This window comes from Formica exsecta, unplaced genomic scaffold (assembly GCF_003651465.1).
Source record: "Formica exsecta isolate Colony F162 unplaced genomic scaffold, ASM365146v1 scaffold26, whole genome shotgun sequence".
Taxonomy (NCBI): domain Eukaryota; kingdom Metazoa; phylum Arthropoda; class Insecta; order Hymenoptera; family Formicidae; genus Formica; species Formica exsecta.
In genome coordinates, this window is record NW_021849866.1 from 410,670 (window position 1) to 428,148 (window position 17,479).

Sequence of the window (17,479 nt, forward strand, 5' to 3'; positions counted from 1 at the left end):
ATCGGAAGATCACATTGGATCCTCACTGCTGCATCTTTATTACGATGAATCCAGCCGGAAGTGAGTATGGAGGCAGGCGCAAGCTGCCGGATTCATTGGCGAGGCTCTTCAGACCTATCAGCATGGCGCATCCGGACAAATCGGATATCGTCAGAACCCTGCTAGAATGCGCCGGTTTCTTAGAAGCAATTACTCTCGGCAAACGACTCGTAGAGGCTCTCGAAATTGCCGGGACTATGTTATCGGAGCAACCGCATTATGATTGGGGACTCAGAGCGCTGAAATCTGTGCTCGACGCCTTACATCCGGTTGCCGGTGTAGACGAGACCACCAGGCATGTTTAAAATATATGAGTTTTCAAATATATGAGATTAGGAAAGAAAATTATAATATTTTTATCAAACATAAAGATAAAAAAGGTTGATTTCTTTTAATGAATTAATATTTAATATTGACATAATGTTGACCTATTGCCATCTGATATTCTAGCACTCAAAACTTTTCAATAGTCTGTTCAAAAAGTCGTAATTGAAAACAATTTATGTTCCTTGACCTCAATTTTAGATTATATATTTTGACAAAATAGAAGATGATTTTATATTTTATTAATATAGTTTTTATATAAGTATATAAGAATGTTTTTTTTTCTTGAGTATAGTATTAAGATTAATTAGTATTAAAGTCATTCTACAAAAATGTCTTTTCATTAATAAAATTATGTCGATTTATTAAGGATTTTTTTTTCATTTTTTTTTCATAGACTTCTCATCTCGATTAAGGAGTCGACTCTTCCAAAGCTGACGGAGACAGACACGACAAAGTTCTTGGCATTGCTAAGCGATCTCTTCCCGAAAACCAATCCTTCTTTGCCCGTTTCTACAGAAAGTGAAAATTTAGTCGCCGCGTTGTTGAAGATCTGCGAGACTCAGGGATTGACAAAAGAGATTGCCAACAGATGCGTTCAACTGAATGATCTGTTGAAAAGTAGAACTGGCGTTGCCGTAGTCGGCCCACCGGGTAGCGGAAAAACATCAATCAGGTTGTGCTTAGCCGAAGCGATGGCGAAGATCGGCGAACCCGTGCAACAGATCGTCGTTTATCCTGGCGCGATACCTAAGAGCAGATTGTTAGGATATGTGAATCCGCGAACGAGGTAAAATAGAAATAGAGACATACTTTATCAGTTTTGAATATGATGGATCGATTGCTAAAATTATATGTTTGTGCGAGAAGAGAATGGAAGGAGGGTGTTTTATCGAGCGCGGTGACGTCCGCTGGAAATTCCGCGACCTGGATCATCTTCAACGGCGATGTGGAACCTGAATGGGCGGAGGCGCTGAATTCAGCTCTGGACGATAATCGATCGTTAACGTTACCCAACGGAATAGGAGTTAAACTCGGCAGTGGTACAAGGTACAAACATATGGCTTAACATTAATTGAATAATTATATCTAACATAAAATGCGACAGGACTCACAGTCAAATAAATATCAAATGTTTGAACTTGATAACTTATGCTAATTATATACTCGCTTATTGCACTTGTTGCGAATATGTTTGTAAAACAGGTTTATTTTCGAGACCCACAAGCTTGCTGATGCCAGTCCGGCTACGGTTTCACGATTGGGTGTTTTGCATCTTGGATTAACGAAATCAACGTCTCTATTGGCGCCGTGGCGTTTAGAGCAATTCTCTTCGACGGCTGCGGAGATCGCAAACGCTCATTTATGTTCGTCTATCGACGAGACTCTGAATATAAATGTCGAAGGCTCGTCTGCGTCCGGTCTGATGACCGCCGCGTTGTGTCACCTCTATAAAGCGCAAACATTCAATCAGGCTACTCAAGCTCTTCTGCTTTCATTATGCGGCCAAGTAAACGATGTACAATCTAGAGATGATTTGGCGAAATTTATTTATGGGTCAACCGATAGTTGGTGAGTGGTTCAAGAATTTTCTCAACTCTAATTTTCTCGAATTTCTAAAACAATGGACTAAGTCAGCTGTGCTCACTTCACTTGTGAAATATCCTTCAGGTGTCCCGATCCGCAAAAGCCAAGTACCGTTCTCTACGATCAAGAAACTGATCGACTAATACCCTTTAGCGACACTTACGAATCTATCGATACCGATTATGGGCCTGTTTCGATCTCAGGTATTCTTAAAGTCATGTATTGAAGTTCTAAGAGTAAACTTATAAAAAAAAAATATAAAATATATTTTTTTTCATATTTTATACATAGATCGCATCAGAAAAGCATTAGCAGCCATTTTGCCGTGGATAGAAGATGGTCATCCACTTATGATTCGTGGACCCAAAGCTTGTGGTAAAAATACTTTAATCGATGTTGCGTTATCGAGAATTAAAAATCACGATACAATGATCGTGGTGAAAGGATCTTCGCTTTATGGTCCTGAGGATTTTGTAACTCGCTTGAAAAAAGCTTGCTTGCGTCTGGAGTCCTCGTCGCAGGGTAGAATGTATAAGCCGAGAAGTGGATCTCGAGTGCTTCTTATCTTGGAAGATATGCATCTCGCTGCTAAAAATTTACAGGTATGTATAATCCAGAATCTCTTCATAAATTTTCAATGTAATAAAAAAGTCGATCTAATAAATCTTGAATTACATAGTCATTTGTAACAATAACAGAGCTCTTTTTAATCTCAATTAAATATATAAAAATAAAGTTTATATTATTCTTTTAAACTGTATTTTTGATTTAACAGAAATCTTAAATTCGTAAATATAATGCGATTTTCTTTTAAACAGTAACGTATATAAGAAAAAATTAGAGTTAAAGAAAAGCATTGCAACTCAATAATAAATTAATAAAAATAAATTATATATTTTTAGGAATTGGTGAGAGAATTACTTCAAGAGGAAGGATTCCTCGAGGAGGATCTCGTATTTTCTAAAATATCCTTAACGATCATATGTACTGCCGATGAATCTACACGATTGCATCCGAGACTCGAAGCCTTATTTGCAACTTATTATCTAGAGTGAGTAATTTCTTCACATAAAAAGTATGTAAATTATAATAAACTAAAAGCAAAATATATCTATCAATAGATATCCCAGCCAAAAGGACGTTGCATCTATTCTCGAACTTCATTTGAGAACTTCTCTGAAGGAGATAGATTATGTTATGGCAGAATCTTGGATCGCTCGAATAAAGCCTAATATCTTAGACGCTTTTCGATTTGCGTCCAATCAGAAATCTTCTCTCAATTGGACTCTTAAAGACATCGTTTCGTGGGCGAATCGTTTGAAATATTACCCTACACCCGAAAACGAAGCGGACATCACTCGTTATTTGTTGGATGTCGGAAAACGTCTATTTTGCGCGAGGTATTATCTTAAAATCATAATAAAATATTTATTCTATTATTAACAATTATTATATTACATTTGAATAAAATTTGTACAAGAAATTTAAAACTATACATAATAAATTTAAAGTTTTATTCATAATTGTTTTTTTCCTCTGCATGTAATCTTACAACGTTATAATATTTCCTTGTTTAGATTAACGCCCGAGGCTTTGACACGATGGGAACGTTTATTAATTTCAAAGGACTCCGAGGTAAAGAATTTTAACAATGATGTATACGTATGGAAGAGTGCAAATACGGGGCTTTATCCTTTGAGCAAAGAAGAATGGCGAGAAGAGATAATCAATGCAGCGGCTAGATGCGCTAGAGAAGGTCAACCGGTGCAAGTACCGATTTCATCCTATCTTTTGGAAACTATAGCTGGTAAATAGTTTAATTAAATCAGTTTAAAAAAAAAATTTTATTTTATTTTATAATAATAATGTTAAATGTTTTAAATGATAGGATTGAGTTGGGCTGTGGGGTGTGATTTTCGCGGTATGATACTCGTTGGACGACCGGGAGCGGGCAGGAGATCAGCTGTTAAACTAGTCGCGACCTTCTCTTCTCTTCGATTGATTGACTCAGGACCTGGTGAATATATTATAATTTACAAAGAAGTATGATATCTGTTATTGGATCTCTATACTCTTGTAACTTTGTTGTATTTGTACTCGCAGAACGCGGTAAAGCGGCGATAAAGAATGCCGTGCAAGCCGCCGGTATCGAGAGCCAACCGACCTTGCTTTTGTTGGAAGAATGCCACGCTAGGGAAGAGACCTTAACCATCCTAATAAGCGCTATGGTATCCAGAAGCGAAATTCCAGGGCTCTTTACAACGGAAGAGCTTGACGCGCTCATCGCACCGCTAGCCGATCTGGCCCGAAGAGAAGACTTCCAAGGAACATTAGAGCAGTATTTATATCATCGTACGTATATTTTAAAAATTATCCAAAGAAACAAATAAATTTATAGCAATACATTATTTTTTTCTCTTTAAAAAATTCATAATTTTATTTTAAGCGCTCTCGTTTTTAATTACGTCGTATTATACGTTATTTTTATGTTTGTCACATGGTGCAACGATTGACAATATTTTGTAGGTCTACGCAAGTATCTCCGGATAGCGGTAATCCTAGATTCGGAAGAGATAGAATCGTCGCGATTATTACATCTGGGTCTTCGACATTGCGCGCTTCTCGGGTCTAGTCTTGGCGAATGGTGGTCTCGGGAGAGCTCGTTAATTAAATTTGCGGTCCAGGAGGGCACTTTAGAGCTGGACGAAATCGAGGAGCTACCGAGCGGCGCGAAGATCATGATCGGCGCTCATCTACAGGCACCTCGCCATCAGAGAGCACCGGCGAGATTTCTCGCTCTAGTGCACACCTGGAGACATCTCCGCGACACGTGGAGCAAAGAGGTAGAGGAGAAGCTTCGATCTCTCGAAGCCGGTATCGGAAAGCTAAGGGAGGCCGGCGAGCAGGTGGCTAAGTTGGAAGACGAAGTATCCAGACAGCGTCAGGAACTTGAGGTTCGCATAACTCGACTTTGAATAATGTACATTTTACAATATTTTATAATATCGTAATAAAAAAATATTATCAAGGTGGAAAAAGGGAGAGCCAACGCTGCTCTCGAGCAAATCACTGCTACGATGAGAGGTGCGACTAGTCAAAGAGGAGAGATGACAGACTTGAAGGCCAACACAGAACGCGAGAGCGCCGAGCTTGCGCTACGTAAGGTATTAAACGAGTTAAAACACATGCGGAGATCTCAGAGGCTCCACGTCGGTGTGATATGTTATATATATATGTAAAAATTTTCTCTCTTACTGTTTAACATTTAGGCGGATATAGAGAGTGAATTAGGAAAGGTTGAGCCTCTGGTAGCACAAGCTGCTCAAGCAGTAGCCGGTATAAGTGCCGATGCGTTAGCCGAAGTTCGTTCACTGAGAGCACCTCCGGCGCCAGTGAGAGATGTACTCGAGGGTGTTCTTCGGCTAATGGGCATAAAGGACACATCCTGGAATAGCATGAAAACTTTCCTCGCCAAGCGAGGTATCAAAGACGAGATTAGGTGAGCGATTTAAATCTCTCTAATCGATCCATTTTAAATCTATTTACCTCTGTATATACGCTTCAGAGATGAGCGTATTTAACTTTATGGAATAATAATTTTTTCTTTTTTCGTAACGCGCAGAAATTGGGACGCGAGACGCAGTGCACCTGCCAGTTTAGAAGCGGTCGCTAAACTGGTGAAGGAACGCCCGGAAAGTTTCGAGGAAAAAACGGCAAAGAGAGCATCGATGGCGGCGGCTCCACTGGCCGCTTGGGTTCTCGCTAATCTTCAATATGGTCAGATATTGGAGCAAGTTGCTCCATTGGAACGAGAACAACGACAATTGGCCGAGTACGAGACAAGAAGGAGATTTCCGTTCCTATTCCCCGTTATAAAAAATCTTGCCTTAATTCTTAAATACAAAAACTTTTTATTTTTTTCGATATTTATCTTCTCGTTATTATTCTCTATATCTTGCAGTTAATTTTTTTTTAAATTTTTTTATCTCTCTCTCTTTTTTTATAATCTAATCTTCTCTTTAATTAAATGATTTTAATCATTTAGATTCGTAATGTCGTCTTTTGTATTATTCAAGACGATTGGCGGCGGCTGAGGCGCAATTGGGAAAATTAGCAACGGGATTAAACACGGTGGAAAGTCGCGTGGCGCAACTTCAAAAAGAGCTTGCCGAGCACACGAGAGGTGCAGCTGAATTGCAGTTGCGAACCGAATCTACCGAGGCCAGTCTCTCGACGGCGCGAGCTCTCTTGCAGAAGCTCGATACCGAACATCGCGACTGGCAAACTCAATTTCAAGAGCTGACAATCAGAAAAGAAAAACTGGACATCGAGGCGGCCAATGCGGCGGCTTTGCTCGTGTATCAGGTCCAGTTAATCTTTTCGCTTATATTTAATCAATACGAAAAAAAGATATATTATATTTAATCTGACGTAGTTATTCTAATATTTTAAATAGATATACTTTCAGTAAATATTTCCACAATAATCATTTTGAAAATTAGTGTACGTTGTATTTTTACGCGCAAACATTTAATTATCGATGCATCATGTAAAATATAATATTAATGATTGCTTATAAAAATTTTTAACAACTGATTCTTAAAAATTAATGATCCGTGCAGAATCCTGAAAGAGATGACAATTGGGAGAAATCAGCGATCACGTTATTAGTAACCGAACGCGAGAGATTGCTATGGAGAGCACAGGATTTACCAGCAGATACGAGTAGCTTGGTTGCGGCCTCTCGTGTGTTGAAAGGACCGTTGGTGCCTATTTTCCTCGATCCCTCGGGAGTAGCTGTATCCTGGATTAAACGTAGCATTGGCTCCAGACTCGAAATTACCCAGCCTGAAAATTCGAAATTTTTGACTGCTCTCGAACTCGCTGTGCGTTTCGGAAAACCTCTCTTGGTCGAGGAACTGGTCGAATTTCCGTCGATATTGTTGCCTGTTCTTCGCCGGAGGCCACTTAGATTGGGCGATCGTGTCTTGTCGGCTCAGCAAGGCTTCCAACTTTTTCTAGCCACGAGGAAAGAGAGATTGGAAGATATTCCGAAGGAAGCCGATGCCGTGTTATGCGAGATCATCCTTGGCGCAGGTACAAAAAGCCTGGCGGAGAGATTCGTCGAGAAGGTATGCGAGGACGGATAGATGAATACAATAATTTTTAACAATCCCACTTTGATTCAAACGATTATCAATATTGTGTCTTTGTAAGCTTTTATTAAACGAAATGCCGGAGCTCGAGGCGCGAAGAAGAGAAGCTTTGGAAAGGGAAGAAAAATTGTCTGGGGAACGAGATGCTGCCAGACTAGATCTGTTGAGTCAATTAGCTACAGCCAGGGGCCAAGATCTTTTACAAGAATCTCAAGAGCAAGGAGGACTCTTGTCTACACTGGAGACGACGCAATCCAAGGCGAAAGAAATAGCGGTTGCCCTCGAGGAAAGTAGACAGAGCTTAAATGAAATTTCAAGGTACTATGATATAACTTGACTAAGCTAAGACATTGATGTTGATTTTGAATATTAAAGATGATATTTTTCACTATTGTTTTTTTTTTAGACGGGCCAAAGATCACGAAAAGTTTGCGCAATTTGCCGCTAACGTGTATGAAACTATTAAAGGATTGACACTTCTCAACTCTTTATATATCGTTTCCACGGAGGTTTATACAGACATTTGCTTGAAAGCAGTACGGAATGATAGCTCTTCCGCGGGTCCAGACAGAGAGAAAAGAGAATCGCGGAGTCTAGAAAAACGGTATGTACGTACCTCTCCCGATAAGATTTATACGAAATCGTCATATAAATAATTTTGTCATCTTCAGGTTGATAACATTGACGTTCTATCATTGTGCGAAAGCAATCTACAGAAAACACAGACTTCCTCTAGCCTTGCATATGGCATTGTCGTTAAATCGAGTATCAGATGTCGAGAGAAATCTTTTGCTTGATAGCGGTGCAATCAACAACGATAATTCGGTCTTTGAATTACCCGAATGGATACCGGACGAACGACGTGAGGCTGTGCAGGCCTTAGGTTCTTCTCTATCCAACGTGCGTAAACCTAATATAACTTTTGCAATAAACGGTTTTTTAATAATCTTAATTCTTGAAAAGTCTGGAATTTTCCTGATATTTGACATAATCCTTTTTTATTAAAGATTGCTGCCAAGATAAAACCTTCTTGGTTGAAGGATATTTCTAATATTTATGCGGACAGTGAGCTTAACGCCTTTCAAAAAGTTTTAGTCGTGAAAGCACTTCGGCCTGATTATTTACATACCGCTCTTTCCAAATTCGCTGCGAAACAATTAGGTAAGAAATGTCAAAAAATTCTTTATATTTTTTTATTGTAAATTAATAGAGAATTTTTTGTTATTTTAATATCAATTTAATTTTGAGAGTTTTAAATATTTAAATAATATAATTTAAATTCAAGCAAAACAAATATGCAAAAAAAAGCTGAATTAAATGTAATTGTAATTGTTTTTGTGCACAGTCAATAAATATCATGTTTATTTTTAGCGATATATACTTTTATATTTATTAAATTTTCTTTACGATCTTTTTAATTTGCGAATAAATCTACGAAAGGTGTGAAGGATTTGGCTCCCCCTGTATGGACATTGAATACGATCGCTCAGGAAAAAGAAAGATCGTATCCTGTGCTATTACTTTTATCGCCGGGAACTGACCCCGGTCCTGAACTCAATGTGCTTGCTGCGAAATATGCCTCTGCTGGATTTACCGAGGTTTCCCTGGGTCAAGGACACGTTACTCAAGCCGAATCAGCATTGGAAGCTGCGTGCAGGTAAAATTTTGTAAAGCATCGCACAATAATATTAAGAGTTAAAGAATATTTAAATGTCTTATACGTACTTTGCTAAAATTCAAGAAAAAATAATTATTAAAAAAATTAAGAACAAGAAAAAAAAAGAGATTTTATTTAAAATATAATCAATGTATCTGTTTCGAAGTACACATTTGTCATTTCGCAGAAAGGGTGGCTGGATATTGTTGAGCAATTTACAACTCGCTCTAAATTGGTTACCGCGATTGGAAAGCCTGTTACGTTCACCTATGTGTACCGCAAATAAAAATCCTTCCACAAAGATCTGGCTAACCACCGAGGAGTGCTCCGGTTTTTATCCGGGCTTAGCGGGACTTTGTCTGAAACTGGCATACGAGCCCCCCGAAGGCGTGAAGAGGAACATGAGAAAGTCGCTCCAGCAGCTTCGACAATCGCAGAATAACGACGAAACCGCGGCCCCCGTTTTAATGCTCTCCTGGTTACACGCTACGCTCCAAGAACGACGAAATTTCATTCCTCAGGGTTGGATTAGATCATACGAATGGAACGAATCGGATCTCGAGGCAGCCTACGAGTTAGTGATTAAAGAGATGACAAAGGAGAAACAATCGCAACAAGGTATACAATTTTATTGCTTCTCTCGACAATCTATGTAAACATAAATATAAATGTAAATTATTATATAATAATATAAAATCTTGCAACACATAAATATATATATATGAGTATAATATTTGCGAGAAAAGGAGAGTGGCAAATCGGCAGAGGTTTACTCGACGTTGCGGTTTATGGAGGTCGACTTCAAGATGATTACGATGCAAGAGCTTTGCGCTCAATGATACGCGATGCGTGGTCCAGAGATATTTTCGAGGGTCACCGGAAGCTGGGAGACGCGTTGAAGATAACCGATGGTGACCCCATAAAGTTGCTGGAGAGTTTAGACGATACCGATTCGCCAAAAAAGTATTTCGGCCTCCCTGCTAACGCTCACAGGGCATGGGAAAGATCTGCCGCGGAGAAAGCCCTGACATATCTCAAAGGTAGATTACATTGAAATAAATTAATGTGACACTTTATATCCAAATTATTTTATATATTTCTTTTTTAATTTAAACCGTCCAAGTCTTTAATATCAGCTGACGTATATTTTAAATGATTTTTAAGGTATCTTAATGAAGCCTTTCAAAAATAGCGAAGGAAACAGCAATAAATTAGAAAAATCGAAAATTGAACAGGATCTAAAGAAAGTTATGGATCGACAATGTTCCTTGACATTCACGTATGATACAAGCGAACAGAAAAGAAATCCATTGCAGGATTTTTTCATAGACGAAATTGATCTTACAAGAAAGTTGTTGAATATTGTACGAACGGATATAGACGTGTCATCTTTCGAGGATAATGAGGTGAGATAAGAAGAGAGAGACTCTGTTTTCTATTTAATATATCTGTTATAATTATCTATTTTGTTTTTTCGTTTTCTCATACATTATTATTTATAATAATTATTATAATTATATATAATATATTATTTACATGTTCTAATCAAAGACTCCAGAGTACTGGTTTAAGAAATGGCGGTCAGGCCCGAAGAATGCAATTCAATTCGCAAAGGCGCTTTTGTCAAAGTACGAGACATTAAAATCCTCAGCAGTGAATACACCTTGTCGAATCGATTTGTCTCAATTGTCCCGACCACGTGCTCTTTTAACTGCACTAAAGCAACATACCGCACGAGAACTTGGTTATCCATTGGAAGTACTTCATCTCCACGCTAATTGGACCGAGAATCGCACAAACAAGGAGTGGAAAGTGTCGCTCCAGCTCGAAGGTTTACTTATATCAGGTAAATTTGATTAATTATTCAAAAGTTCAAAAGTATTTCAGTACCGATTTTTTATTGATTCACGGAAAAGCTGGAATTTTTTATAAACCGTTTTTACATAATTATGGGCATGTTGGAAAATTTTTAAGAATTTTTAGATAAGATAGCATCGAAATCTAAAGTATTATTTTAAATTACGTGCGCACATATATGTATATATATACACACATGAAACAATTTTAAACAATGTCTTAATTACAGGAGCCTTGATCGAGAAAGGTATTTTGAAGGACCTGGACGTAAATTCGGCAGCAGTTGCGGTCGCCCCGACATGCCAAGTGGCGTTTATGCCAAAAGAATATTCGGAAGATAAATCCGACGACGATAACTTTAATATTCTCGAGGATAAGTCTCGACAAGATTATCTGAACATACCGGTTTACACAAGTATTCAACGAGAGGCTTTAATCTGTTCGTTACCAGTCACATGCCTAAGGGAAGATCGCGACGTATGGTTTCGTCGTGGCGTCATTTTATATCTGAGATAAATAATTTTACTAATCATTTTTAGTAATAAAATGAATCCCCGATGATATCATCTGACGATGATGAAAATACGTCAATAAATTAATTCTTAGTTCCTGATTCATAAGTGATTAAAAATGCAAGTCAAATACAGTTTTAGCTAGTATACAAATAAAAGAACTTTAATTTTTATAGAGATATATTATAAAAACAGTGTGTTAATTTTTGTTTTATTTATTACCACACGCTTATATCAGGTCTACCGGAAAATTCTGTCCGTTTTTGGAATAGATAAGTAGTGTTAAAGATACAAAAGCAAGTTTCCAACGTTCAAGAATACAAAAATTTTAGAAATTCTGAGATTGAAATAATTACAATAAGCTTGTAATTTTTAATGTAATAATCGCGAATCATCTTGTATAAAAAGTAAATAATAATTTGAGATTATTATTAAATACTAACCATTAAGAGATTAATGTTTGACAAAAGTAGATTCTCGTAAAATCTGTAATAGAGCCTTAATAATTTTAAATTATATTTATTTATTTATTTCTTTCTTATATTTTATCAAGAAAATATAATTTAAGGCAATAAACTTTATGGAGATATAATTTTGTTCTCTTGATCAAATAAAAAGATACAAGGTAGGAAAATACATATCACATGTCAATACATCAAAAACATCATTAGATTGAACAATTTTAATACGCTTATTATTATTAAAAATACATAGAGATATGTCGGGAATTTGTTGGAAGGTAATTTTATACGGGGCATAATCCCTACGGCATCAAGTTTCGTTCACAGATTCCTCGATTAATTTAAGACGATTTTATTACGTTTCACTATTGTTGAGATATCTCAAAAATAGTTTGGTAAATTTTAATTGTTTTGTTTAATAGATTTAAACTTACAGATAATACACAGCAATATCATTCGTTTTAATAAAATAAAATCATTATAGTTGGTCCGATGTCACAATGCGTTTTTCGTACAGCATAAAATGCACAAAGTACTAAGAAATGTATCGATGTTTACATAAAGCTATAGTTTAATTTCTATTCTGTAAAAAATAAAAGCTATCACACATCATATCTTATTTCAAACTGGAAACTTATTAACAACTAAAACTGTCTATTTTTTAGAAATATCTAGGAACATTAGTACATGTTTAATGGAAGAACGAACAGGCGAATGGACAGAGTTCTCTTCTCAATGAACTAGAGTAATTCCTAAAAGAGCTAAGAAATTCTATATTAGAAATTCTATATTTAAAAAGCTAAGAATCTATATTATTTAATACTTTGTATTTTTTTCATTAAAACTGGACGACATTGAAACTTTCTTACATTGAAATTTCGTACTACTATGACTTATGTTAATGATAAAAAAATATTCTGCAATTGTTACGCGTTACGCAGGATTGATTTAAATGTACAAAAAAATGTATTTACTGATTTCATATATATATATATATCTGTATCTTTTGCTATAAATGTAATCCAAATTTATTTTCTGGAAATTAAGCAATTTTAGAGATTAAAAAAGGAACCATAAATTTTAAAGATTCGAAATTATTAAAAAGCAACAGTTTGCGGCATAAAAGTAACGAGGCTTACTCATTCTCATATGCTTTGTCGTCCAGTACAATCAAGTACAATAAACTTTGAAGTCACGAACATGGAATATCAAGATTCTATTATAATATCAATTATAAATGATCTATTTGACTCGTAAATTTTTTTTATAAGAGGCAAAGAGAGAGAATAGAACGTTAAGGATTTAGATTCCGTGCACACGAACAGTTTTCTTAGCGCATGGTTATTTTTTCATGGACGAAGAAAAAACCGTCATTAATTCAAATAGGTACACGAGCGGCGAAAGAACTCGTAAATAATTAAATTAGAAATTAAATATTATTTATGTATATATATATATATATATATATATATATATATATAAAGATATATATACAAATATAATTATATTAAAAATCTGTAATCGTTTCGTAATCGCATTGTATCAAAAACTCTGATAAATTGCGCGATCGTACAATAAATAACATATTATGTCATTTATTCCGCCAAATAAGGTAGGTAGTAGGCATTTAATTTGGTATTTAATTAGAGTGAGAGAGAACGAAAGAGAAGAACAAAAGAGTAAGTGAGAGAAAAATTTAGATGGCAATACTGGCCAATTTACTTATTTCGCGCATGCGCACTCCGTTTTAGCCAACACAAAATTGGGAGAGTTGCGCTACTGTATATACTGTTATATATATCTGTATCTTTTGCTATAAATGTAATCCAAATTTATTTTCTGGAAATTAAGCAATTTTAGAGATTAAAAAAGGAACCATAAATTTTAAAGATTCGAAATTATTAAAAAGCAACAGTTTGCGGCATAAAAGTAACGAGGCTTACTCATTCTCATATGCTTTGTCGTCCAGTACAATCAAGTACAATAAACTTTGAAGTCACGAACATGGAATATCAAGATTCTATTATAATATCAATTATAAATGATCTATTTGACTCGTAAATTTTTTTTATAAGAGGCAAAGAGAGAGAATAGAACGTTAAGGATTTAGATTCCGTGCACACGAACAGTTTTCTTAGCGCATGGTTATTTTTTCATGGACGAAGAAAAAACCGTCATTAATTCAAATAGGTACACGAGCGGCGAAAGAACTCGTAAATAATTAAATTAGAAATTAAATATTATTTATATATATATATATATATATATATATATAAAGTTACGTATAAAAGAATTTTTTTATTATTAAAGTAATATAAAAAACTGGAAGAGAGATTATATTGTGGAAACAAAATAGAGAGAGAGAAAGAGAGAGAGAAAAAAAAGAAAGGGAAAATAAAAGCACACAATATTTTTCAAATTATACAAAGTATTATATAAATATTTTAAAAAATTATTTAAAGTGTATATAAATTATTACTTTTATTTTATATAGAATTCCCAAATATAATTTACGCTTTGTTTGCGCTCGATTATTACTTTGCGCAGTACGAGTCCTCTCGGTTTAATTTTCAAAGCCTCGTATACACATCCACGTATAAATATATAATATGCCCGTATCGAGAAAATAAAGTATGTTCGTGTGCACACGGTGTATTATCATATAAGATAAGAAACGAGATAATTGCGAATAAGAGATAAGAAACAGAATAGAAGGGAATGGACGGGAGAGAAATATAACAGTCGCGGTGCGAGCGCTGGCTTATGCCGAAATGTTGTGATTGTCGTCAATTTATTGCTCTAAAACTTAAACCGAGATTTGCGAGCTGAGCCAGCGTCCTCACCGCCGCGAAAGGCGTCGCTATATATCTGAGGAATTCTATTAACTTCCCTTTAAATCTCGGGCCTAATGCTATTCCGGAGCTAATTGAAACCGGTACAATCTTGACGAGTGAAAAATTTTTACGCTGTGAGAGCATCGAACGAGAATGATGTTTATTTTCAATCGCAACAATGCAAGCACAAACATTTTTTTCTATATTCGGTGTAGAAAATTAAACTGTGCAAGATCTAAAACCGATTTCAATGCCGTTGCGCGTGTTATCGGGCATAAAACTAACACTATTCTTTCATTTGTTATCCCGATACATATGTATGACATATACCCGATCACACGCGCGCAAAATATTCTCTTATATGCCCTATAACGATCCTACAACAATTTTATATATATAAGTATTCTCTTGCTTTTTTTTTTAAATTCTCTTTTTATTCGACAATTATCATCGACGATGGTATAACAGGTACGGATCGAGAAAGGCATTTCTTTTCAAGTACTCCAGAAGAGTACTAAAAAGTAAGCAGGGTATCTAAATGACGCGCTTCTTTTTTTGCACAAAAGTGTCGATTCTTTTACAGTGCACGACCGTTGCAATACCAACACTCAATAATTGTAGCATATTATATATTTTTCATTTTGATCAAGATTGGACTGGATATTTTTGAAGATCACATTTTTGCGCATTAAAAGATCTGAATTGGATCTAAATATTTTTAATAATTATTTTTTACATATTATTGTGTATATTTAAAATTAACATATAGCTCAATTTTTTAGAGATATTCCAGATTGCACTCTTTGTGTTTTATTAATTTTTCTGTCAAATTTTAGAATAAAAGAATAATTATAAATTAAACTAGATTTTAATTCGAAGGGATGTATTCAAACTATTGAGTGCTAGTATATGTACAATCTTGAATAACAGAATTTTTAATAACAGAGAAGAGAGAGAGAGAGAAAGAGGGAGAGAGAGAGAGAGAGAGAGAGAGAGAGAGAAAGATAAAGACAGAGGATACAATGATATGATAAAATATTCGCGCTTGATAAACGTTCCACAGGTATAATAGAATATAAACTAGAATTCCAAAGGAGATCACAGAAATATATTAATAAGTAAAAGGGCCCGAAAGAAAAAACGTGAAAGAAAGAAATCGTTGCGTGCACGATCAATATTGACTTATAACCGGCGTCTTCTTTTAGAATATGCGCGAATTCATAAGCGATAAGCGCTTCAAAAATTCTACACATATGTACATAGATCTTATATCAATTCGACAAAAAATAATCATTATATAGTAATAGTACGTTAATAGCGATAGACTGCATCTCTAACAACTAATTGGTGTTCGTACGTTGATCCCTTTTTACATTTTGGTATCGTTTATAGAATGTTCCATTCGTTTTCTTACCCTTCTTTCTCTAAAATTATATCCTCTAATTTTCCCTCAATTTTGTTAAAGCTAACAGATTATCGATCCGCTTGTTGTAGCACCCATTTCGAGTGGAGATTATGAACTTTTGCACATGCATCCAATATGAGACAGTTAATCTTTGTTTGGCATCGTCATTAACTTTCCATCAAGATTCGTTTAAATTGGCACAGATTTTGCAATCGAATTGGCCTCTATAAATAATCTTCCGTCGTTTTCGTACACGCAAACGCGTAGCTGGTCCATTTTGTTATTTTTTTTTTTTATTTTATTTTAATTTTTTTCGTATACGGGAGATATTTTCTGTAACGTCAGAAAATTTTTCGTGAATGTATACGTGTGTATATATATACACATACGCGCAAAATTGACTGTCTCATTTTGGACCGGGGGAGACATTAAATGTCGTACGAGAAAAATAGATTTGCTCGTCTTAGGAGTAATCTCGGGCTGCTCCCTGGCCGATTATGGTCCACTTGCCGAGTAAAAGAACGCGAGTAAAGTTACAAGTCTCTCGGGCAAGTATACGAGTGAGAAAAATAAGAATCTATTATCGATTGAGAGAACAGCTATATAGTTACGTATATATGTGTATATAATTATGTGATAATTGTGTCCTAGTAAGAGTAATTTCGAAGTATCGACAAGAAAAATACGATATTTGGCAAAAACACGTAATCGTCGACGTCGTATATACGTCGAATGAGAGTATCACGAGCGATTTACGTCGTCGAAAAAAAATGCCGCATAGACGTCATCAAATTATCGACAATTAGATCGACCGTTGTTGTACCTCTTTTGTAGCAGTTGTTCAGGGTCGTTCAAGCCGTGGCGATCAATGCTGGAGGTCAGAGATCGCTCTCCATCTCGTCTGTCGCCAATTGAAAGTGTTTTTGACCTGTGATAATATGCAAAACGTTATTACAAAAGAATCTACGTATAATTTAGATACGCTTAGAGTTGGTACATTTAACATTTTAAAGAACGATAATACCTCGTCAAAGATTATTGTTTTATCTGACATCTAGAATTTCTTGGATTCGGACGTATATGCCGCATTTTGCGCTTTAAATTTCTCGTTACTTTAAATGTAAATTTGTCAATCATTTTTTGATCGAGAGCGTGGTGGGGTATATATATATATATATATATATATATATATATATATATATATATATATATATCTGTTTTAGAGATACGATATACAGGGTATTAAAAAAAAACCATTCAATATTTATATAATAGGTAGGACACACTATACTGAGTAAAAAAACCTAGTAAACATAGATCGAAAGCTCAACCATTTCTGAGATATAAACATTTTTGTATGTTAGCATCATTATTGACTTACTGGCTTCTACGTGTAGCATGCGATGTTTACCTCAGTGTTTATAAACCGCGTTTTGAATATCCTCATTCAATTTCCATACACATTTCATAACAGAATATTTCACCGGCAATCAGTCAGTTGTCATCAACCGGCGATTGCGGATCTATTTGGTGATTACACAGTTACAAAGTATCGTGCTGAAAATGTCAGCGTATTACTCTAATGAAGAAGCCAGTAAATCAATCATGATGCTATATATATATATAATTACATATATTTAATATATA

General features: G+C 35.5%; 2 protein-coding genes across 2 annotated transcripts in view; one reads left to right on the plus strand and one right to left on the minus strand.

The window, feature by feature from the left end:
* Positions 1-11,266, plus strand: part of LOC115236684 (cytoplasmic dynein 2 heavy chain 1) — a 20,588-nt gene extending 9,322 nt beyond the window's left edge. The window contains exons 21-47 of the mRNA XM_029809287.1: positions 1-334; positions 761-1,153; positions 1,234-1,413; positions 1,570-1,935; positions 2,035-2,153; positions 2,242-2,552; positions 2,853-3,001; positions 3,072-3,350; positions 3,528-3,757; positions 3,839-3,967; positions 4,054-4,302; positions 4,477-4,904; positions 4,980-5,114; positions 5,220-5,449; positions 5,573-5,782; positions 6,027-6,315; positions 6,573-7,082; positions 7,168-7,424; positions 7,513-7,710; positions 7,778-8,006; positions 8,114-8,267; positions 8,547-8,763; positions 8,951-9,381; positions 9,510-9,803; positions 9,928-10,169; positions 10,315-10,609; positions 10,850-11,266. Coding sequence (XP_029665147.1) covers positions 1-334; positions 761-1,153; positions 1,234-1,413; positions 1,570-1,935; positions 2,035-2,153; positions 2,242-2,552; positions 2,853-3,001; positions 3,072-3,350; positions 3,528-3,757; positions 3,839-3,967; positions 4,054-4,302; positions 4,477-4,904; positions 4,980-5,114; positions 5,220-5,449; positions 5,573-5,782; positions 6,027-6,315; positions 6,573-7,082; positions 7,168-7,424; positions 7,513-7,710; positions 7,778-8,006; positions 8,114-8,267; positions 8,547-8,763; positions 8,951-9,381; positions 9,510-9,803; positions 9,928-10,169; positions 10,315-10,609; positions 10,850-11,136 — 7,145 coding nt within the window. The 3' untranslated portion in view covers positions 11,137-11,266. The remainder of the gene's footprint in view (positions 335-760; positions 1,154-1,233; positions 1,414-1,569; positions 1,936-2,034; positions 2,154-2,241; positions 2,553-2,852; positions 3,002-3,071; positions 3,351-3,527; positions 3,758-3,838; positions 3,968-4,053; positions 4,303-4,476; positions 4,905-4,979; positions 5,115-5,219; positions 5,450-5,572; positions 5,783-6,026; positions 6,316-6,572; positions 7,083-7,167; positions 7,425-7,512; positions 7,711-7,777; positions 8,007-8,113; positions 8,268-8,546; positions 8,764-8,950; positions 9,382-9,509; positions 9,804-9,927; positions 10,170-10,314; positions 10,610-10,849) is intronic.
* A 4,842-nt stretch (positions 11,267-16,108) lies between these two features.
* LOC115236788 (eye-specific diacylglycerol kinase) overlaps positions 16,109-17,479 on the minus strand; it is a 10,953-nt gene continuing 9,582 nt past the window's right edge. The window contains exon 11 of the mRNA XM_029809478.1: positions 16,109-16,760. Within this exon, the coding sequence (XP_029665338.1) occupies positions 16,711-16,760 (50 nt within the window). The 3' untranslated portion in view covers positions 16,109-16,710. The remainder of the gene's footprint in view (positions 16,761-17,479) is intronic.